At 33.5% G+C, this 22,127-nt stretch overlaps 1 protein-coding gene across 5 annotated transcripts in view; it reads right to left on the bottom strand.

Annotated features, from left to right (window-relative positions):
• The window catches only part of LOC118195273 (KRR1 small subunit processome component homolog), a 99,548-nt gene that overhangs the window by 7,796 nt on the left and 69,625 nt on the right, over positions 1-22,127 (bottom strand). For all 5 annotated transcript variants that reach the window (XM_085820517.1, XM_085820518.1, XM_085820519.1 and 2 more), the window contains 3 exons: positions 15,399-15,566; positions 13,886-13,963; positions 13,162-13,252 (listed from right to left, as the gene is read on the bottom strand). In XM_085820517.1, coding sequence (XP_085676643.1) covers positions 13,162-13,252; positions 13,886-13,963; positions 15,399-15,566 — 337 coding nt within the window. The remainder of the gene's footprint in view (positions 1-13,161; positions 13,253-13,885; positions 13,964-15,398; positions 15,567-22,127) is intronic.

Genomic DNA, 22,127 nt, shown 5'->3' with positions numbered 1-22,127 from the left:
CAAAGAAATAAAACAATTTAGCAGTGTTTATTCTGTACCACCGAGTGATCCAATTCTTATATTGGCTGAAACAATCTAAATCATATTAAAGATCATGTATTTTTTATACAATCTATGACACGAGAGAAAAATTAGCTTCTTAAAACATTCTTTCTAAGAGGATTAATATAAAAAATTATATTTATATATATATATATATATTAAAGCTGGGACTTGAAACAAACTGTCAAACTTTTTAAGTTTAATTTACATGGTGGTTATAATTAAAGTTCCACTTTGAAATGGTCATAAAAAGAAAACTACCTGACCAAATGGTTATTGAACTTGGGAATCGTGTAAAGGAGGTTATGGGAATTTATTTTCTGTGGGAAAATAAGTGTACAAGAACTCACCATGAGGGAAAAAATGGCGCTGTATGCAATATTGTTAAATGAAATAAGACATGAAAACATCGGTTTAAATTGTGTTAAATCGTTTCCAAAACATGTTACAAAGCATGTTCAATGTAGCGTCCAGAATTTTCCGAAAGCAAGTTAAATCCTGTTACTGCATTTTCAACAGCAGCTCTTAGTATATCAGGAGGAATGTTACGGGCATGACAGTGTATTACATACTTCTGCCAAATTGTTTAGATTATCACCATAAACATTACTTTTTGAGATAACCCCATAGCCAAAAGTCACAGAAATTGAGGTCCACTGGGAAGAGGGGAAGTGTCGGTCTATAAGAGGTTCATTCGTGAAATGTTGCCTAAGTAACTGTGCAACACATGTGAGGTGGGGGCCCAGCCCTGCATGAAAATCGTAGCATCTAAAATGCCACGTTACTGCAGTTCATGTATCATGAAACATTTTAACATTGACTCTAAGCAAACTGCAATCACAGTGGTCCAGCTGTCGACTGCTCTTCAGAGAAAAATGGTTCAGTTATGAAACTAGCTGTTATTCCACACCAAACAGTGTGGCATAACTGCTATGCAATCGAGTGCAGTAGGAGAATGCAATGGAACTAGGTAGATCACATGAGGGATTTCTTTGGTCCAGATCGATTAAAAGCGTTTTGAATCAGTAGCTTCATGTTTTAGGGCCGAATTCAGGCTTAAAAAATTACAAATTAGCGATCTGTAAGAAAGCGATTTCCAGATTGTATGCACTTATGCGAGTGATTTTCGATCTCACATTTTCTAATCGCTAATTCGTGGTTTTCACAGATGAATTTCTCCCTTAAAAGGATGGCGCATTCGACTTTTATTGAATTTAACAACCTTAAATGATAATTTGCTTTCTTCAAACTTTCTTAAGGGTATACAACATATTAAACCCATGTAACAAAAAGTTAAGTTAGATTCCGACCCATATCCGTTTAATAATATTGCATACAGCGCCATTTCCCCCCCCCTGGTGGTGAGGTTTGGAACTTTCTTTTTTTCACGGAAAATAAATTCCCATGACCTCCTTTACACGGTTACCAAGTTTCATAACATTTGATCCAGTAGTTTTCCTTTTATCATCGCTTCAAAGTGGAACTTTAATTATAATCACCATGTATATTATTAAATTTTTATTTGAAGCTATGCGTTATATGTATACCATGCATAAGATTTTCACTTTTATGGAAAAAATAAAGAATCGAAGCAAATATATTTAGGATAATGGATCAAAACTGAAAAAATTTCAACTCCCTCCAAAAATAAAATATTGAAACTTCGACCTTGAATTTATTGGATTATAAAAATATTCAATTTGACTTATCTTTCTAAGTCCTAGTTCCGACAACAATTCCATCAAAAATTCCGAATTACTGAAGCTGAAGTAAAAGTTTAGTACATATATTCACTGTATGTTAATAAAGTAATCAGAATGTAATAAAAATAGATTATAGAATTTACGCTGATGCAACAACTTTTTGTCTCAATGCACAACATGTAATGGAAGAGAAGACTTGTAGAGATCTGTTTTCGACATGCCTATAAAAGTAGATGTCATACTCCTTTTGTCTCTTCAATGTCAAAAAAATTTTCCTTTGAGAAGCAACTTTAGTTTTTGGGAAAGGAAAAAATCACAAGAAGACAAATTTGAAGAACATGCAGGATGATAGAGTAAACATACTTATTTTCGGAACACAAGCGGTTTTCTGATTGGTTATTGAATAATGAAAAGATGCATTGTCATGCAATACAAAACATTTGGAATACGTTTTCTGACTGAAAAACGTAAGATTAAAATTCATCTGCTTTATTCACAACCATTTACAAGTTAACTACTCAGGCAATTGCAGAATGGTTTTGATCCTGAGCTTGTAAGACAAACCTAACATCACTCGATTTAAACACTTCTTTAATCTTCCGAGAACATTCCTTACCTCATATTCCAAGAATATTACTGTATATACCGCGTATAAGTCGACCCCCCCCCACTTCGACATAAAAAATTCATAGAAAATAAGAAACCCGTGTTAAGTCGACACCCCACTTCCGAAATCGATCGAGAAACTTCGAAAAAATTTTTTTAAGTACTACATTTATTCAAAATCATTTGAGAAAAAAAAGTAAATATACAATAAAAATACCTTGGCAAATAAACAAAATCAAAATCCTTCAACGTCCAATTCATAGTCAGATGTGCCAAACATTTCATAGAACTCTTCTGTCGTCTTTGGCTCGTCGTCATACATATTGGGGAAAAATGATCGTATATAGTAAACTTCTAGAATTTGTTCCGGAAAAGATTTGCGTACGTAAAATCTATCTGCAGTTTCCCTTTTTAAAAGTAAAAAGAAATATTCAAAACTGTTCAGTTATTGCGTGGGCTATTTTTTTAAATTTTGACGCTTGTTTTGTACGCCTGTTAACAAGTGAATGAACAATAACTATTATAAAGACTTATAATTGAATGAATGAACGTTTTTCATGAATGAACAAATAACTATTATAAAGACTTATACGTACGTAAAAACTATCTGCATTTCTCTTTTCTTTCTGCATTGTTGGCGAAACTTTTTTATTGCTCGATATTGATCGGTTGTTCGGGGGCTGAAAATTCTTTGGTTTAATCGAAACTTACTCTAGGTAAAGCATGAAACTCTGTGATTAGTTCGTCACATAATTTAAGTCATGAAATTAAAAAGTAAGTGACTTATTTGATAAGTCGTCTGATTTCAGTGCGGGAAGAAAACAACTGCATTATATAAATAAATTTTTTAACTTCCGATTCTTTTAATTTTCTATGGTCCTGCATATAAGTCGACCCCCCCCCACTTTGAAGTCTTTATTTTGTCCAAAATATCTCGACTTATATGCGGGTATATACGGTAAGTGAATACAATTATTGCAAAAGAAATTGAATATTCATTTGCAGTACGGCTTGGTAGTTTACTATTGAGCTAACAAAACTTAAATTCTGCTTTTTGTGTCTAAGAATACAACAATATTTTAAATATTTACAAATAAAATATTAAATTGGAGATTTAACCCGGCGGAAGTCGCACCAAGAAAAGTTACTCTAGTGGGCGCGTGGGGTATCACATACCCCAATATTTAAAATAAAATAAAAATAGTATTATTTATTTTTATTTTATTTATTTATTTATTTATTGTTCTCGTGTATTATAAATAAGTGAATAATAATTGGGTTTCAAAAAATTAATTTCCAAAATAATCTTACAGTTAAAATTAAGATAAATGAAAATAATAAAAAAATAAACATCATGCCTCTAAGTTTCATTGCATGTCTAATACACCATACTTATTTTATTTCTTCACACTTTGAACGAAATACATTCATGTGTTCTTGGCACAGAATGTTTTCACGTTTTAAACATTGCATTCACATTCTTCTGTCCTTGGCGCGAGGGCAAAAAATTTATCACATCTTTCATACTTAGTTGTTTCTAAATTCATGTATTCGTTTTAATTCTTCATCGAAATTTCTGCTTTTGTTTTGCATGCAGTACGTCAATTTCTTGGAAAAGTATTAATCTCTGATCTTTGTTCAATACTTTTTTTCATTAATTGTAATGCTAAGTCCCTCAAAAACAGACTTCTGTTTCTGGTTGGTGGATTAGCAGTTGAACGTAATATAATTCAAGCATGTATTACAGCAACATTCAGTGCAGCAAAGAAAATTACCATTAGCCACCTCCTTGTTGTTCTGGCAATTGAATAATTGGCTGACATTTCATCCGCCATATCCACTGCTCCTTTAGTCATATTATTAAAACATATAATTCCTGATGTTTTATTTTCTCCAATGGTATCATCTATAGTATAATCATTATATAATGTTGAAAGCATAAGAACAGTTTTTCCTTTTTTAGGAACATCAGGAATTCATGTTTTACCTTTTTTCAAAACCAAAACATTGTAGAAAATATTCTTCGTTGCATTTCGGAAACTGAAGATGAAATCTTCATCGCTTTCAAATATTTCTAATAAATCTCACATGCATTGCATCTCCAGTTCATAGGGACTCATTCTTTTTACCATAATGCAGTTAGACATTTTTAAGAATTTAATGTCAAGTACTTTAAAATCACTTGCGAGTAGAAATATTTATTGTTACACTCTAAAAATAAATTTCTGAACTAAATATTCAGTCAGAAAAACACTTACATGGACAGGCGCGTGGAATGTGTCATACCCCAGTTCCAACAAAATACCGATAAATCTTTTTCTGAAACACACAGGCAAAGAAAAAGCGGTTCTGAAAGTCAACCACAACTAGAAACTCAGCTACTGAAAGCAGCACAGAATTTCAGTTTTACAAGTTAGGAATATTCCACTTTTATATAGGGTTGGGGTATGATACACCCCACGTGCTTTCCCGTGAATTAATTGGAGCCTAACCAGTTGCCTAGCATTTGAAGATTGTTAAATACTAATTGTTTGTTGTGAAGTCTAACCCAGGCTGCATGGTTGGTTTTCGTAGCTTTCTAGGTTCTCTTTATAAAGGCTTTCTATGAAAGCATCTTAATCAAATAGCTCCCATGTTCTTTCTATGTTCAGATAACCAACTAACCTAGTTTAAGCGCGATTTCCAAGTGAAGTTACTAGCAAAGCTCGAATACTCATTAAAAATCATGTAGCTTGCCAATCGGGAGTAACATGAAAGATACAGCACCAATAATTAAATAGTATGCTGTTTCTAAACTTAGATGGTCATTCCTTAATTAAATATAATTGATTTGTAACTTGTACTAGAGCTGACGGTAAGAATTGAAGTGGAAATTAAATAATATTGTGTGCAATCTTGATTAATATAAAATTAGAAATATTTGCATTCAGTCAGAAAGTTTTTTGAAATATTTGCAATTACTTTATAAGAAGGATTTATTAATAACTGTAATAATTACTATTATATTACTGATGATTAGGATTCAGTTCTTGACAATTACATTCTAAATTAGAATTTTAAGGATATAATGAAAATACGCTACCCATAAAAATACATTTTAGGATAAGAAATGAGTTGATTTTTTATGTTTAAAAACTTCTTAAATTATTTAACAAACATTATACCCTTGTTGTTAATTGAATCCAGAATGTTGGGTGTTGTTTATATAATTATTCTTACTTGTCCACAGAACCTGCTGACTTATCCAACCATTAAGTAGTTGCAGATAATTTCTATATAACCACTGAACTTCCATTAATTCGGTCTCTAGAGGGTTGTATGTTTATATCATAATTTGACTTTTATAAAAATGATTATTCTAAATCTTATGTTTCTATAAAAATATACTGTGCTTTAAATGTATGGATGATAGTATCAGCTGCTCTTTCAGTAACTTCATAGGCAACAGCTTGTTTAGAAATAAATTATGCAGTTAATGTCATAAAATATTTTCATAAAATTCAAATAAAACATCAAACAAAAATTCTCAGTTTTAGACAATTCGATTTAAACAAAGTTAAAGTAGCAGACGATAAAACGCCGAAGGTAAAAATTTACTCTTATTTTTTTTTTTTTAAAAAAGGAAGAAAGAGAGAAATTTAAAAAAAAAAATAGTTCAAAATTTGAATAATATCATCTGTAATTTAAAAAAAAATAGCTTTTCGTATAGTATTAATAAATATTTATTACGCATCATTGAGGGAAAATATTTCATATAATTAATTCTCCGTAAAATTTTACTTGAAATTTGAAATTTAAGGTTAAAAAAATAGCTGTGGCAATTCACTGTAACAAAAATCCATAAACCACATTCGGCGTTATAATTGTTATAATCGCTCAAAAAAAAAAAAAAAAAAAAGATGTCAAATTTCAAAATGCGAAAATATGTAAATTCGTGCATATCTTAGAAAATTTTGAATAAAAAGTCTAATTTTTGCAGGTATGCTTAGAAATACACTTACTTTAAGATGATGGTAAAAATTTTATAGGTTATAATTCAAAATTTTTTTCAAAAAATTTATAAAATTTATTTCAATTCCATCAAATATAGAAATAAATAAATTCGGATTAATGAAAGAAAATAAAAAAATAAAACACAAAAAATGGGTAAATTTTATTTGGAATGAACCTAAATTTTGAAATGTGAAAGGAAAAATAAAAAAAGTTTAATAAAAAAAAAAGAGAGATATTAATAAATATTTGCCAAATTCAATTAACATTGAGGAGCTAATATTTTAAAAACTACTTGTGCGATTGTTACAAAACTTGGCATTCCGGCAAAATTTGAGTCGTAGAATCGAAATATGGGAAAAAATTGGTATGTTATTTCAGAAAAAGTCCAATTTTGTGTCAAAATACCTATGTAAGAATAGTGCTATATATAAATCTAATATATATCCTAAGTCGTGATTCGAGACATGAAAAACGCAGTTTGAGTTTTGTCAATCGGCCCAGTAGAACGGAAGATATAGCACTGTCCCATTTTTTTTTTTTTTTTAGCAGTGTACATATGAATGGAATTTAGAACATTTCTAGAGTTTAAGCAGTATTTTTAAACAAATTTGGAGAAATTCATCTAATCTCATCTAGTAAGACATATCTGAATGGCAAAAATATAGAAACAGAGGACATTTTACTAAATCACCTAAAGAATGTGCAAGAAGAGGAAATGAAAACATCCTTTTGCAAGTATCCTAAATTATTCTTGGGTAAAATTTGAGCAACTACCATAGCAGAATATAAGATTAGACTGACATCTAACTCAGAATGGAAAATGCCAATTTATCTATCTTTCTTTCTATATATATAGTATATATATATACACAAGGTGTCTCGTGAATGTTGTGAAACTTCTGTGGGAGGTAGGGCACATCATAAGGATTAAGAATTGCATTGGAAACCCCTGCCCAGAAACGTCATTGTACACCGTCAGGGGGTGTTATACTCAGGGGGTGTTATACAGGAGGTTGCAAGTGGAAAGTGAGGATAGCCTCATTCAAGCGGTAGGCACAATACGAAGTGCATAGAATTCTATACGAACAGAGAGCTTATGAACATGTGGTTACAACATGATAGAGTACCTGCTCATTTTGGACTGGATGTCCGTAGCCATTTGAACAGATCATTCCCGTGTCAATGGATTGGGTGTGGTGGACCAGTACCCTGGCCATCACACTCAGTGGATTTGATTTCTTTTGGGTTGGGAGCCATCAAAACTGTCGTGTATCACAATCCTGTTGTCTCTGAAATGGATCTGTGGCAAGACTCACCTATGCAGCTGCTACAATCAAAGAAAATCCCAGCGTGTTTCAATATGTCGGGCAATCAATGGTCCGTCAGTATCAAGCATGTTTGGCATCTTGATGGTGCAAACTTCGAGCACCTGCTGTATCATTTAAGCTGTTGTACACCATTTGTATTCATGTCCAATAAACGTTTCACATTAATCACTCTCTCTTGTTTCCTTTCCCATCTTCTACCTCTGATACCACTTACCCCTAACATTTCTGGACATGTGTTCCTATGTAATTTTTAATCCTTATGATGTGCCCTACCTCCCTGCAAAGTTTTTCGCAACATTTACAGGACATCCTTTATATATATACAAAACATTTGAACAATTAAAACTGCATTTAGGTGTTCAAATCAAACAACTGCTGGGATTTGGATTAATGAAAGAAAGTGAAGCCAAGGTCATATATCTAATTGTACATGTATATAAGAATGATGGAAGGGTACTCTGCATAGACTAATCAGACTCTGCATAGATCATTAAATGCTGTTATTAAAAAATCTGATTTTCTGATGAAAAATGTAAATGATTTAATGTAGTACATTGGAAGAGCACTTATTAAAACTACTCAGAATAGCTGAAAAGTTATTAGGGAATACCTATGGAGGATAAGAGCAAGAAAACTATTCCTTTCAAAACTTATTACACTCAGTATTACTTCAATGGATTGTTTAGACTTATTGTTTCAATCTGGATGCTGCTATAACTTTTCAGCATGCAATAAATAGAGTTTTGACAGAGTATAGAGACTTCACTCATGCCTACATTGATGACACTGCACTACTCAAAACTGACAGATTATTTAAGCAATGTAGAATTATATTATCAAAACTAGAAGTAGATTCACTGTTAGTTTAGAAAATTGTTCACTCACTAGACTTCACTAAATACTTAGGACACATTAAAGGGTTCGGGAAAACATCAGATAGATCCTGAGAAAATCAGAAAATTCGAGCTATTGAGAGGCTTTGAAAGGCAAACACTAACACAGAATTGAGAAGTTTGATATAGCTTTGCAATTATTATAAGGCTCTCCAAAATGTACCATCATGAACATCATACCAACAGCATGACAATTGCATTATGTGTATACTATGGTAGAATACGTAAATGATTACCATTTCAGCATACACACATATCATGGATGAAGGAAGCACTCCTTACAAACTGTAAAGGGAGGAGAGCTTGCCATTATGAGCAATATGAACTGCTGTGAGATTTTTTGTGTGTGCAGCTTCAGTATGCCTCACAAAACAACAACAACAACAACAAAAAAAAAAAAAAAAAAAAGAGCATCATTTGAACACATTTCTGAGTTCAACTGAGGCAGAATCGCAGTATACAGAGATTGCACATTATCCTTCCAGGAAATCTCTCTAGTATCAGACATAGCCAAGAAACAGTCACACAAATATGTAATCGGTGGATCCAGAAGGGAATGACAGACGGATAGCATCAATTGCAACCACCTCATTGCACCACTCCATGGGAAGACAGACATAATGTGCGTATGGCACAGAAGGATCGAGCTGCCACAACCGCAACCATCTCAAAATGAATGTAGTCTGTAACACAGTTGGTGTCTGCATGAATAACTGTATCGTTTATGGTATAATGGATTGTCTGCTAGGTGTCCATTGCTTTACTTACTTCTAACTTTTAATCACAGGCATCTGCATTTGCAATTATGCACTGAATAGTGAAGACAGACATCTAAATGGCATGACATTGTGTTTTTAGAATACCATGGAGAAAGGCTGCTCAATTGTTATGTTGTGCATCAGCATACTCGTTCTGCTCCCGGTGTTATGATGTGGGGGTGGGGTTGGATTACACTCCCCCATTTCTTAGTACACATTATGGGTACACTTAACAGCCAGTGTTCCATCTCTCAGATTTTTCAGCTTGTTCTCCTTCCCTACTTTCATTTCTTGCCTGCAGCCACATCTTAATTGGACAATGCAACTCATTACCATTTTTCTCATCTTCCTGACCTCACAAGAATGTTGTATTTCAAATCACCCTATGTGTCTGTATTACACATGATTTCAAATCATGTGTTCATTGATATTATGTGTAATCTCTGAAATAAATTTGGCTTTGATATTTCTCCTACTTCTCCATGCTGCATTTTGAATGGCCAGCAGTTTGTATTCCACATTATGCAAAAATCACATACCCACTTGCAGTATGAACTAGAAAAGGAGTTTTTGATTTTTTTTTTTTTTTTTTTTTTTTTTACTAAGATTTATGCACATTTTACAACTGATTGAGTAGTTGATATTAGTTGCTACAGTAGGCAACTAATATGGGTGCACTCAATCTTGGAGAAAACTTTTTAAAAATTAAATTTCATATAAAGGTATTTCTACAGTTGAAGAAATTGTCAGTGGAGGCAACTAATTTGAATACACACAATCTTAGGAATCCCATGATAATACAGTCAGATGCTTCTTTAAAGTGCACTGGCACTTTTTATTTCAATGCAGAGATGGAAAATTGGTCCTGTTGGTTACACAAGCCAAAAACTAGCAAAATCTCAACAGGTATGGCCAACAATTGAGAAAGGGCATTTACAGTCATAACGAATTTGAAGAACTTTGCTGCAATGTTGGGTATAAGCACTTTAAAAACATGATATAACTATTTCACATTGCCTGGGTACAAAGCTTATCAACCTTTATGCTTTGTTTTGATTACCACTTCATAATTGATGTATTGATTATATGTGCTACTATTATGTAACTCTTTGTGACTCTATATTGATTTTAAAGAGAATATAAGAAGACAATTAGCGTAACATCATGTGATGACCACTTATGTTACATTGTTATCATTATAATGAATTACAATACTTATTTTTACACTTTTAACAGATTAAGTAAATTAATGGAGACCCATAAGATTTTTTGTTGAATACAGTTATTGAGCTAAGTATTGGATATTTTAATTGTATTTCAAAATTTTATACTTTGATTTATTTGCTATCATTGCTGTGAATTAATATTTTTTAAATATTTTTATGGAAAACAGTAATTAACTAACACTGATTATGATAACCATTAAAAGGAAAAATTTCTGTTATGTAACAGTTCACAGCTGGAATTTGTATCAAACTGATGAAATAAGTATTTAAAGGTACCAGACAATTATCAGATATGTGATCCTGGTGTGCACCTCAATCACAACTTTAAATGGAAAGGGCTCATATTTGATATTTCCCTCTCATTTCATGTCTCAATGGAAAAAGATATGTATCCTCTCTGGCAAAGGAAGCAACAGGGAATGAGTTAGGGTCTGGATAGGAACTGAGTAACTGCTATGATACATGGAGATACACACTTGCCAATAACTGAATATATGCTAAAGCTGCACTATGAAACAAGCATGCACTTTGGTCTCTTGAAGATAGGCATTTCAAAATTAATAGTATGCAAAACTCGTACATATAATTTTATACTACTTATGTCTGAAAAAATTATCATTTGTATTAAAAAAAATTCAAAATCTGATAGAATAAATTTGACAAGAATTATAGTGCTAAGTTAGGAAACATAACATTTCTTCAAAAGATCAACTGAAACAAGTGATGAAACAAGAATAAAAATGGCACAAAACTTACAAAAAAAATTCACTTAATGCCAAATCAATTGCAATGAGTAACAAAAGCAAGAGGACAGCTTGGCAGATGTTTTTTTTTTTTTTTTGTTTTTTAGAAATGCCTTTTAATTTCTCCAAGACTTTCATGGTAGCTTTTTTTTCATTGCTGACTAATTTTTTAACACACATTTACACTAGATAAAAGGTAGGCAGGGCTTTATAAAGAATATTATGATGGTATGTTTAAAAACTATAATGAAAACATAGCTTAACTTAAATCTTTTCACATGCTATTTTTGCAGCAGAATTTAAGATGCCAGAGTTCTTTTGAGAACAAACATATACAGTACAAAGTCCGAAATCCGGACATCCATTATTGGAAATGATCTATTATTGGACCGGATCTCAAAGACACAAACCTTTTTTTTTTTTTTTTTTTTTGGGGGGGGGGGTATGCACATTTGATTTTTCCTTCCATAATAAAACATGTGGAGATTTTCAGTTAAAAATTTTGATTCTTAATTTCACTTAGGTACTAAATAAAATACCTCGTTATGGAAAAACAATCATGTAAGCATAAATTTGTGAGATTAATAATTTAATAATTTGGCTTCGTAGCTGAGTATCTGCTTGGCATACATCTCAAACCGAAACATTCACCTATTTTATATCCCTGACGCCAAACTACAGAGTCATTATTTATTATATTTTCCTTTCAGCACCGAATGTTTATCAATACATGACAGCTTCAGTAATAACTCTAAACTTTTTTATAGTAGTAATTGAATAACAAGAGTATGGCAACCTTTTATGCTAACATTACGTTTGGTGATGATTGTAGATTTTTAAATGCTCTAAGAAATGTTGACAAGTAAAAATTCAACAAAAATTTCTTTTCATATGCTGAAAATAAGATTTTGTTAATGAAACTCATAAGCCAAAAGATTACATTTAGTGCTATTTTAATTAGGAATAACTGATATGTTATTCACCATAAACCCAGATGCGGCGGCAGAATATTTTGACACCGGACGGCAGATTTAGGAAAGACGAAATTTTTGGAATTTGGAGAAGCACCGAGCGGCAAAATCAAGGGATGAGAAGTTTTTTATGATTTAGGGAAAGCACTGGGATCCAAAGTTTAGGCGTGGTGAAAATTTAGAACTTAGGAAGGCGTTTTGTAGCAGAATTTAGGACCCGTAGAGACTGCACCAGGCGGTATCTAAGCGCCAGTCCTACATAAAGCCTTAAGTATATGTGGGGGTTTATTTATTCAGGATTCAGATTAGTGTTAAGCATGTGCAAGAAGTAAACATAGGTATAGTAAATAACTAAACTAATACAATTCAGGTTTAATTAAGTACGCAATAGGAGCAAGACAAAATTTAGGGAATCAACTTGGCTTTTGTTGCCAATCTTGTGATACACAGTCAATAACGTATAACAGACGCTATTAAGCTAGGATAAAAATTATCTTTATTGATTCTAAGGCATTTTAGTTAATGTAGCAGACTGTGCTGCTCCCTAATCTTCTAATTTGATCCAGCTTATTATTTTTTGTAGACTGTTATTATTACAGTTATTTTATAAAAACTAAGCTTGAACTTTCGATTACGCTGAAAAGAGTTTCTAATTCTGAAGCTGCCATAGGATCTACAAAGCAAAAACATGTTTCGATGTCCTTTAAACAAAAAGAATGGATAAAGGCATATCAGTCTAAATTGATTATCTAATATTCGGAAAAAACCCAAATCCAGAATCTCCGAAGCCCCAATGAGTCCGGATTTTGGACTTTGTACTGTATAAGTTTTATACGTACTGATTTTATAAAATCATATAATAAAATCTCAAGCTTGTGCGATGTGTAAAAAACATTACCTGTTTTTTTCCTATATGGCTTTTCCACAGGTGGTATAAAGGATTTATTTCTTTTCTCTTGTCTTTTAACTTCAGCTTCAGCCTTCTTGGCCTAAAATTAAAACAAATTACATTTACTGTAAATAAAGAGTTCTGAGCTATGCATAATTTTAAAAACTTACTGCAGTGCTTTTAATTAAACTTAACAATATAATTTGCATTGCCTTTAACCTGAATATTTTACTTTACTGGGGGGCACATTGTTGTATTGAAAAATCTCTTTTTTATAGAAATATGAATTTTTAATGTCATACAAACATTTACATATAAAATTAGATAAAATTCAAGCTTTGAAACACTATTCATTTTAGGAAATGCTCCTTACATTTCAAGATAATCTAAAATAAGTCTCTCTTTTTCAGGAAACAAATGTGAATAGCATAAGAAAGAACTATATAATTCCATGTAAAACGAATACAGCAATCTATCACTATAACATCTGAAGTTGGATTGAAAGGCTGAAGGACTGGAGACTTAAAACTGTCATATTTCTCTTACAATTAGAATATTAGTATCTAAATGTTTCACTTTCAGGTTATTATCCATTTATTTTAAATAAACATATAAGGAACCTATGCAGTGCAATTTGCATTAATAATCATAAAAATCTCACAACATAATTTGTGCAAGTTTCTTTTCAAACAGAAATTAAATCTTTCGAGAAAGATACAATAAAAATACACACCATTTTTTCTGTTAACTTCTTCTTTTTCTTTTCATCTTCCTTTAAGAAATATTCTCCAGATGCTAAAAGTTTATCAACCTGGAAGGGGGGGGGACAAAAAAAAACTCAAAACATTATTTATTATATTATTTACAAAAGTCTGATTTTATAAATAAAGGTTTTTCAGTCACAAGATAAAAAAGCAGAATATACCATTTCAAACTCAGGCAAGCAAGAATAAAACAATGAAATAATTGATAAAGTGGCCTATTACAGGAAAAGAGAACTTACATTTTAACAGATTTTGCACTGAAATAAATTAATGCATAATAAGTGTTTTAAACATCTATTGAAAAATTTAAAAAAAAAAAAAAAAATCAAACTTCTAAATATCAGCCTTTTTCTAAAAATACTAATTTTTGAATGCTCCAAAAGTTATGCAGTTTAGATTTTTAAATTACTTTATATCAAATATTAAAACACTTCACCTATTGCATAAAACGTGTGAAAAAATTGTAAGAAGTGGTTAACAAAGTATGCTGTAATCCGATGTATTAAAATTATCACATAATTACAAATATTTTGTTTATAGATGTTTAATTACTATACTGAGCTATGGTGCACAAAATTTCATATATGTTGCAATTTTCAATAACTCCAAACTTTAAATAAAACTTAAGATATCAAATTCAGCAATCTGGTTACTTTGACAACAAGGAAGAATACTTTCAAGTTGTCAAATTTTTGGAACCACCACCACTTCCAAGATCTTCATTCAAATCTTAATAAAATTTTACATGAGCTCCATTTAATGAATTTTCCAACGTTTTCCACGTGATTCTACAACTCATTAAACAGAAGTCCAACTGCATTAACACCGAGAGTAGTTGCAATCTTTGCAGTAACGTTTTTTCCAACTTAAAAACAGAAAGAACACTTGCCTTGAATGTGTCTTTTAGTAAAACTTTTCTGTAAAATTAGAATTTAAAGAAAGTGTGAACTGTGTATACACTAACATAATACATCAGAAAAATTAAATCGTTAAGTTAGTGAATATTATTTTCAAAATACAGTAACACTCAATAAATAGAAGATCATAGAATTATCCTTTTTTATTACAGAAACTAATTTTCTCATTAGAAAGTAAAATCAAATACCGTATTTGACAGCATATAAGACGCACCCTTATTTAGACGGTCAAAAGTTTCAATAGCGTGGTTTCTTTTAGTTCTCACGTTTCGTAAAAGCCAAATAAACAATTATTGAATGCAATTACCTTCACGTATAAGACTGTGCCCTTCACATAGAAGACGCAGGTAACTTTTTTGAGACCAAATTTAGGAAAAAAAGTGCATCTTATATGCCGTCAAATACGGTAGATCTAAAATTTAAATAAATATGTATATGCATTGAGTAATTAGGTTCAGCTGGGATAAGATAATTTTGGAAATGCTGAAATTTAGTAATTTTTAATGGCTTAAAAAGTCCTGTTGAAAGTAAATTATTTAAAAAAAAGTCATGTATGTCAACTTACTTTACTCTCTGGTTGATGAGGTGGGAATGGTGTGTATTCCTTTTTCTCTTTCTTTTTCTTCGGTTGTTTTCTCTGAACATTCTTATTCACATACTTGGGTAAGAAACGCTCCCAATTTTCATTTTTTAATTTTGGATCTTTTGCAAGTTCCCTTTTTATCATAAGGGCCTTGAAAATAATTATACATGCATTATAACGCTATTTTGTTGAGCATCACTTTCTAATCAGACAAATAAATAACTAAATATATTCTATAACATAAAAAGCAACACAACACGAAGTTATCCAGTGGGATGAAACTGCGTATGCCCATACCTTACTATAGACTATGCAAATGATTTAACTTTTGGCAGCCAGTGACTGACTAGTTGGAGCTATGGACGTAGCCAGGGGGTGCAGGGAGGTGACTTTGAACCTGCCTAAACAAATGCAGCTTTTTTTTTTTTTTTTTTTATTTCAACTAACAAGTTAGCAAAAAGTTTTTTCTGTGTCTTATATTATTCTTTAAGGTTCCCCCTCCCCGGTCTTCTGTAGAATCTCTTAGCCGAACGATTTGAATCTTTTCCCAGCTGCCCATGCAAATAAGGACCACCTAGTTCTGGACATCCTTTTGCTTACATTAACCTTAAACAATATAAATAAGTAACGGATGTCTGGTTGTAATTCTAAGAGTTTCTTATAAACAAGCATTCCCTCTTTATCTTAATTTACCTCAAAACAGGAAAATTGACTCGCATTTCCTTAATTTTTTTTTAATATAGTAGCAATCTTCATCAATCATTTGAATATAACCACTGAAAGACTTTAAATGCATGCATCGTGGGTATTTTGCACTTCTAATTTTTTATAGAGGCAGGCTATCAATTTCATTCATAGCCAGAATTTATTTACATTTATAACAGTATTATAATGGAAAAAGTATTAATTTTAGAATGTATGAGGGGTAATCCAAAAAAAAAAGTTTACAAGGCAAATGAAAAAGTATTTATTAACAATAGAAACAAGATACAAATGGGAATCAAGAGACACATATGGCCTTCACTTTTCCCACATGGTCGCTAAACCTGTTTAGGCATTTGTCAGAATGTTTGACCAACTTGTTTATTCCGTCTTGGTAGTAATCAGGGCCCTGCTCATTGAGCCATTTCTCGGCAGCTGTTTTCACTGCATCGTCTGAGGCGAACCATGTTCCGGATAAGTATCGCTTCAATGCCGGAAAAATGAAATAGTCACTTGGAGCCAAATCGGGGCTCTATGGGGGGTGATTCCAGACCTCCCACTTGAACCTTTGCAGCAATTCCTGAGTCTGGCGACCTGTATGGGGCCTGGCATTGTCATGCAGAAGAATGACGCCTTTGCTCAGTAATCCAGGTTGTTTGCATCGGATGGCTTTACATAATTTCGTTAAGGTGGCACAATAACGATCGGCCTTAATGGTATGGCCACGCTCCAAATACTCGATTAGGATAACACCAGTTGTATCCCAGAAAATGGTTGCCATCACTTTACCGGCAGAGGGTGTGACCTTAAACTTCTTCCTCGTCGGTGATCCAGCGTGTTTCCACTCCATCGTGGCTCTTTTGGATGTGGGGGTGAAGTGATGAAGCCATGTTTCATCACCGGTAACGATGCGATCAATGAAGTGTTGGCTGTCTGAATGGTATCGCTAAAGAAATGTGAGGCTGCACATCATTCGAGTGGCCTTATGCGCTGCGGACAACACACGTGGAACCAAGCGGGCACAAACTTTGGAATATCGCAACTCATCGGTTATGATACACTGAACGTTACCATAACTCAGGTCCAACTCTGAGGCAATCTCACGCATGGTTACTCATTGATCCATCTGGATGATTTCTTCAACATGTGCCGTATTGATATCCATCCTTGAAGAACTTGGACGGCTGCTCGCTTCCATATTGTGGTTTTCTACATGCTCCCTGCCCGCTTGATAAGAACGACACCATTTCGCTACCTGTTGTCTACTCATTGCTTTGTCCTCATATACCTCAACGATTTGTCTGTGAATTTCGGATGCGGCCACATTCTTGGCCCATAAGAATCGAATTACGGCTCGCACCTCTATGCGAGACCACTTTCTAGACGTCGTGCCATTACTGTCGCTCTTAAGTGTCTGCGTACTGACGCTACTTACTCGTAGAACTGCTGTAGGACAACTAGTGACATCCGTCAACCACCCTGGGTGGAAATATTCGCTCCACAATTATTACGTTTCAAATGCTTCTGCTTGTAAACTTTTTTTTGGATCAACCTATGTATAAAAATGCTTCCTAAACATTTTAATTGAAAGTTTGCTAAAAAACATTTGCTTAAATGCAGGAGATAACTTATACAGGCCCTTCTTGTAAAATTTTATTTAGATCTAAATTTTAGTAAGGCGGTTTAGTAAGGTTTTCTGAATGTTATTGATTAAATAAGTGACTGCATGTATGTGCATGGATATTATATAATACCTTTTGAATGCTTTTAGCTGTATTAACCCAATTTAATATGAATACTCGTCAACTCTAACACTGGAAAAACCTAAGTACCATGATATAATTTTTGACATTGCTTTCCAAACAAGTAATTAATTTTGTATTATATTTTAGCAGTGAAAAGGACGATAATAGAAGACATTAGTGAAAGTGAAAGAATTAATGAAAATATGTGCCTCTCCTACCACGTTAGGTAAAGCCATACTTCCATCTACATCGCATAGTAGTGACACCATCGAGGAATGTTGCAACCATGATGTGGGAAGATGGACAGGATGTTCGTCATTAATGGCCCCACAACTAAAGACGGAAATATTAAAATGTTGTTGGACACCTGATGAAAATTATGATTTTGTAGAAGATGCTATCCATTCAAGAACAAAGTTTAAACATGAGTCACTAAAGACCTATGCTCCTTGGCTAGCATACTCAAAAAAGTGTAAAAGGAGCATTATGCTTGTACCGAGTTCATTTTCCTCTTGCTTCTGCATCAGTGAAAGGTGTTTTGGATTCCTTCTTATTAAGCCATTCACGTGTTATCATGTCATGCATGGAGCTTGTAAAAATCACTTTTCAGACCAGCGGCACAAAGCATCAGTAATCACTACCAAGAATTTTCTAGAAAATGAACTTGTACATGTTAGACTAGCTTCTGGGTACAAAAAAGTAATGAAAGAAAATCAAAACATAAAAGCGCCAATCATATTTTGTGGAACTCATAATCTCTCTCTAAGGAGTAAGACGAAACAGGAGGAGAATTATCAGGACCTGATTTGTCTAAAAATCGAAGCAGGAGATAAAAGTTTGCAAAGAAGTTTCGAAACGAATAGTAAAAATGCTACTTATATGTTACTGCAAATCCAAAACAAACTGAACAGTTTGTGTGGATTGGTGGTGAAGACACTATAATATGAGATGCAAGAAAAACTTCTGCTTACAGCATAATGTCAGACGAAACAGACGTATCTGGGAAGGAGCAATTGCCAATTGGTATTTGATTTTTTGATGAAGAAAGGATGGCTCTCTGGGAAGAATTCTTAGGATTTATTGAACTAAATGCAATGGATGCTCTTACTCTAGCAAATGAATTACACATTTTTCTGAAGGGGGAAGGTTTTGATCCAAATAAATGTGTTGGACAGGGTTGGATGTTCAACCATGGTAGGGAATATTATTGGCATGCAGAAGACCTTGCAACAGAAGTATTAAAAAACCTTGTTTTTCCATTGTGCCAGTCACAAATTAAATTTAGTTGATAACAATTTGAGCTGCGTATCAGAAATCAGAAATACATGATATGATCAACTTTTTTCGTGAATCGGTTCTATGAAGAAGATACGAGGCACGTCCAGAAAGTAAGTTCCGTTTCAATTTATCTGCAGCTCTGCGATCGCAGTTCCGCACATGCGCAGTAGACGCTCTGTATCAAGGAGAAGAAAGCTCTGTATCAAGGAGAAGAAAAGCATGCCATTTGGAGATCGCTGTCAGTCACGTACGCTTTGTTGTGCTTGTTTACAATGTCGGTGTTGACTGAAAATCCCGCCGCTTGTGAAATCAGATCTGTGATTCGTTTTCTGAATGCAAGGAAAATGAAACCTAGTGAAATTTATCGGCAAATTTGCGATGTTTACGGACCAAAAGTGATGAGTGATTCAATGGTGAGAAGATGGGTCCGAAAGTTCAGTGACGGACGTAGTGATGTGCACGATGAAGAACGAAGAAGCGGGCGTCCATCTTTCGCTACAGAAGAACTGGTTCATGCGATTGATGACAAGATCCATGAAAATCGAAGGTTTACAATTAGTGCTCTCGCTATGGAATTTCCCCAAATTTCACGATCACTAATGCATGAAATTGTTACCGAAAAACTGAAATTTCGTAAACTTTGCTCACGTTGGGTACCAAAGATTCTTACTGAGCAACACAAAACAAAACGGATGGGTAGTGCACTTCAGTTTTTGACCCGTTATGCTGAAAGCGGCGAAGAATTTCTGACAGAGATAGTCACAGGAGATGAAACTTGGGTTTCTTACGACACCCCTGAAAGTAAGCGGCAATCAATGGAATGGAGGCACACTTCATCCCCAGCAAAGGTTTAGCCGAAGCAAATCTTGACACCTCAAAAAATGACGTGCACAGTGTTCTGGGACTGGAAAGGCATCTTATTGATTTCTTACCCCGTGGTCAAACAATTAGAGCAGATGCTTATTGCGAGACACTTTGGAAATTGCGCCGCGAAATACAGAATAAGCGCCGAGGATTGCTGTCAAAAGGTGTTGTTTTTCTTCACGACAACGCACGACCACACACTGCAAATGTGAAGAAAAACCTCCTACAGGGATTTGGCTGGGACGTGTTTGACCATTCTCCATACAGCCCTGACCTCGCTCCTAGCGACTTTCATCTGTTCTTACATCTTAAGTCTTTCCTTGGCGGTCAACACTTGAACAATGACGACGAGCTGAAAGAAACTGTTTCCAACTGGTTGAAGACACAGGCGGCAAATTTCTATGAAGAAGGTATACAAAAACTTGTGCCACGTTATGACAAATGCCTGCAATATTTCGGCACTTATGTGGAAAAGTAGTTTAAGAGTTGTTGAATTTTGTGCAATAAATAACTTTTCTGTAGCTGTACACAATTTACTTTTATTACCAAACGGAACTTACTTTCTGGACGTACATTGTATATACAGTCAAAAGTCGTTAATTCGGACACCCATAATTTGGAATGATCCATAATCCGGACATCAAAACTAAAAACTTTCTGCGCATGCGCCGCGTTCACACATGCGCAGAGGCGTTCACGCGTGCGCGTAAGACCTTTTACGACTGCGCATATGAGTGTGCGCAAGTGCAGAATACGTTTTAGCGTGCGCATTTTATGTATAATGGACGTATAAGCTAAAATTATCTAATTATCTATTTCAGTTAATGTTGATGATTGCGTTGTTCCTTAATTTTCGAATTGCATCCGGCTTATTATTTTTTGCAGACTGTAAGAGCAATTTTATAAAGGTAAGCTTAAACTTTCGATTATATCAAATAGAATTTCCGATATATATTTGTTAATATGTAAAGGATCTAAAGCGAAAGTATGTTTTGAAATCCGAAATCTGTTTATCAATTTCACGCTGCTCGGCGGCGGGCGCGTAATGAATTGGAAGTTGATTTGTCAGCACTATCCTTATCTTCAGCGCAGATGTTTTTATTTGGCTTATAATTCCTTACTAAATGTAGTATTTCATCTCTCGTCTTTGATATGATTTAAATCAAATTCCTCGTCATTATAATTCGCTTCCGATAGTGAAGAAAGCGACACAGAGGTTATTGAAAACAAAAAAATTTCGATTGACAAATTAGTCGGTGTTTTTGACACAGCAATTATAGGACTTGAACGGCGGAACTTTGTAACTGAACAAGAAATTATGTCTGTTTAATAGAATTAAAGAGAAAGTATTATCACATGAAACGAAGCAAAACTTAAACAACTTACATTGAAAGAAATGTTTAATAAAGTAAACAAATAAATATTAAGCTTTTTCTTTTTGCAAATTTTGATACCCTTTAGATCATAATTGTTCTTTATTTCATTAATTACGGTTTCATATTTTTAATTTTAGAATTTCTGCATGCCATCTTACAAGATTTAAACTGTGATCTATAATCCGGAAAAATCGATAATCCGGAATCGAAGTCCCTACGAGTCCGGATTAACGACTTTTGACTGTAGTAAGTATTCCAAAATTATGTGACATATGCTGGTCTCAGAAATACAGTAGTATCTTTAAAGAGCATTTTATAAGCATAAATATATTTCTGTACTATTTATATTTTATAACATAGTATAGGAAATGGAAAAGCTATTAAAAGAAGGTAATGCATCTACCAGGAAAACTGCTTTCCAATTGCACTGTGCTGCGACAAAATTTGAATTTATAGTGTGCATAGGCCTAATTGCAAAATATTCAGCTCTGCTAGAGCCTGTTTCTAATATTTTACAGTCCAAAAATTTAAATACGCTACAATGTGTAGACCATATAAACAGAATTTTAATGCTTGTAAAAGAGCATCAAAGAACAACAGATGCCAGAAAATTCTGTCTTTCGCAAGTGCTATGGCAAAGAAATATTGGCACTGAACTGCAAGCACCGAGAATTGTAAAACTGCAAAAACTTTGCTCAAATCATCACGCATCTAACCGATGAATTCTGAAAAAGGTCTCTTATTAT

Source organism: Stegodyphus dumicola, chromosome 7 (assembly GCF_044657685.1).
Source record: "Stegodyphus dumicola isolate Sdum_Otavi_A_Nest chromosome 7, ASM4465768v1".
NCBI classification, from domain to species: domain Eukaryota; kingdom Metazoa; phylum Arthropoda; class Arachnida; order Araneae; family Eresidae; genus Stegodyphus; species Stegodyphus dumicola.
Note: the sequence above shows the minus strand (reverse complement) of the source record. Positions and strands in the feature narration are given on the sequence as shown.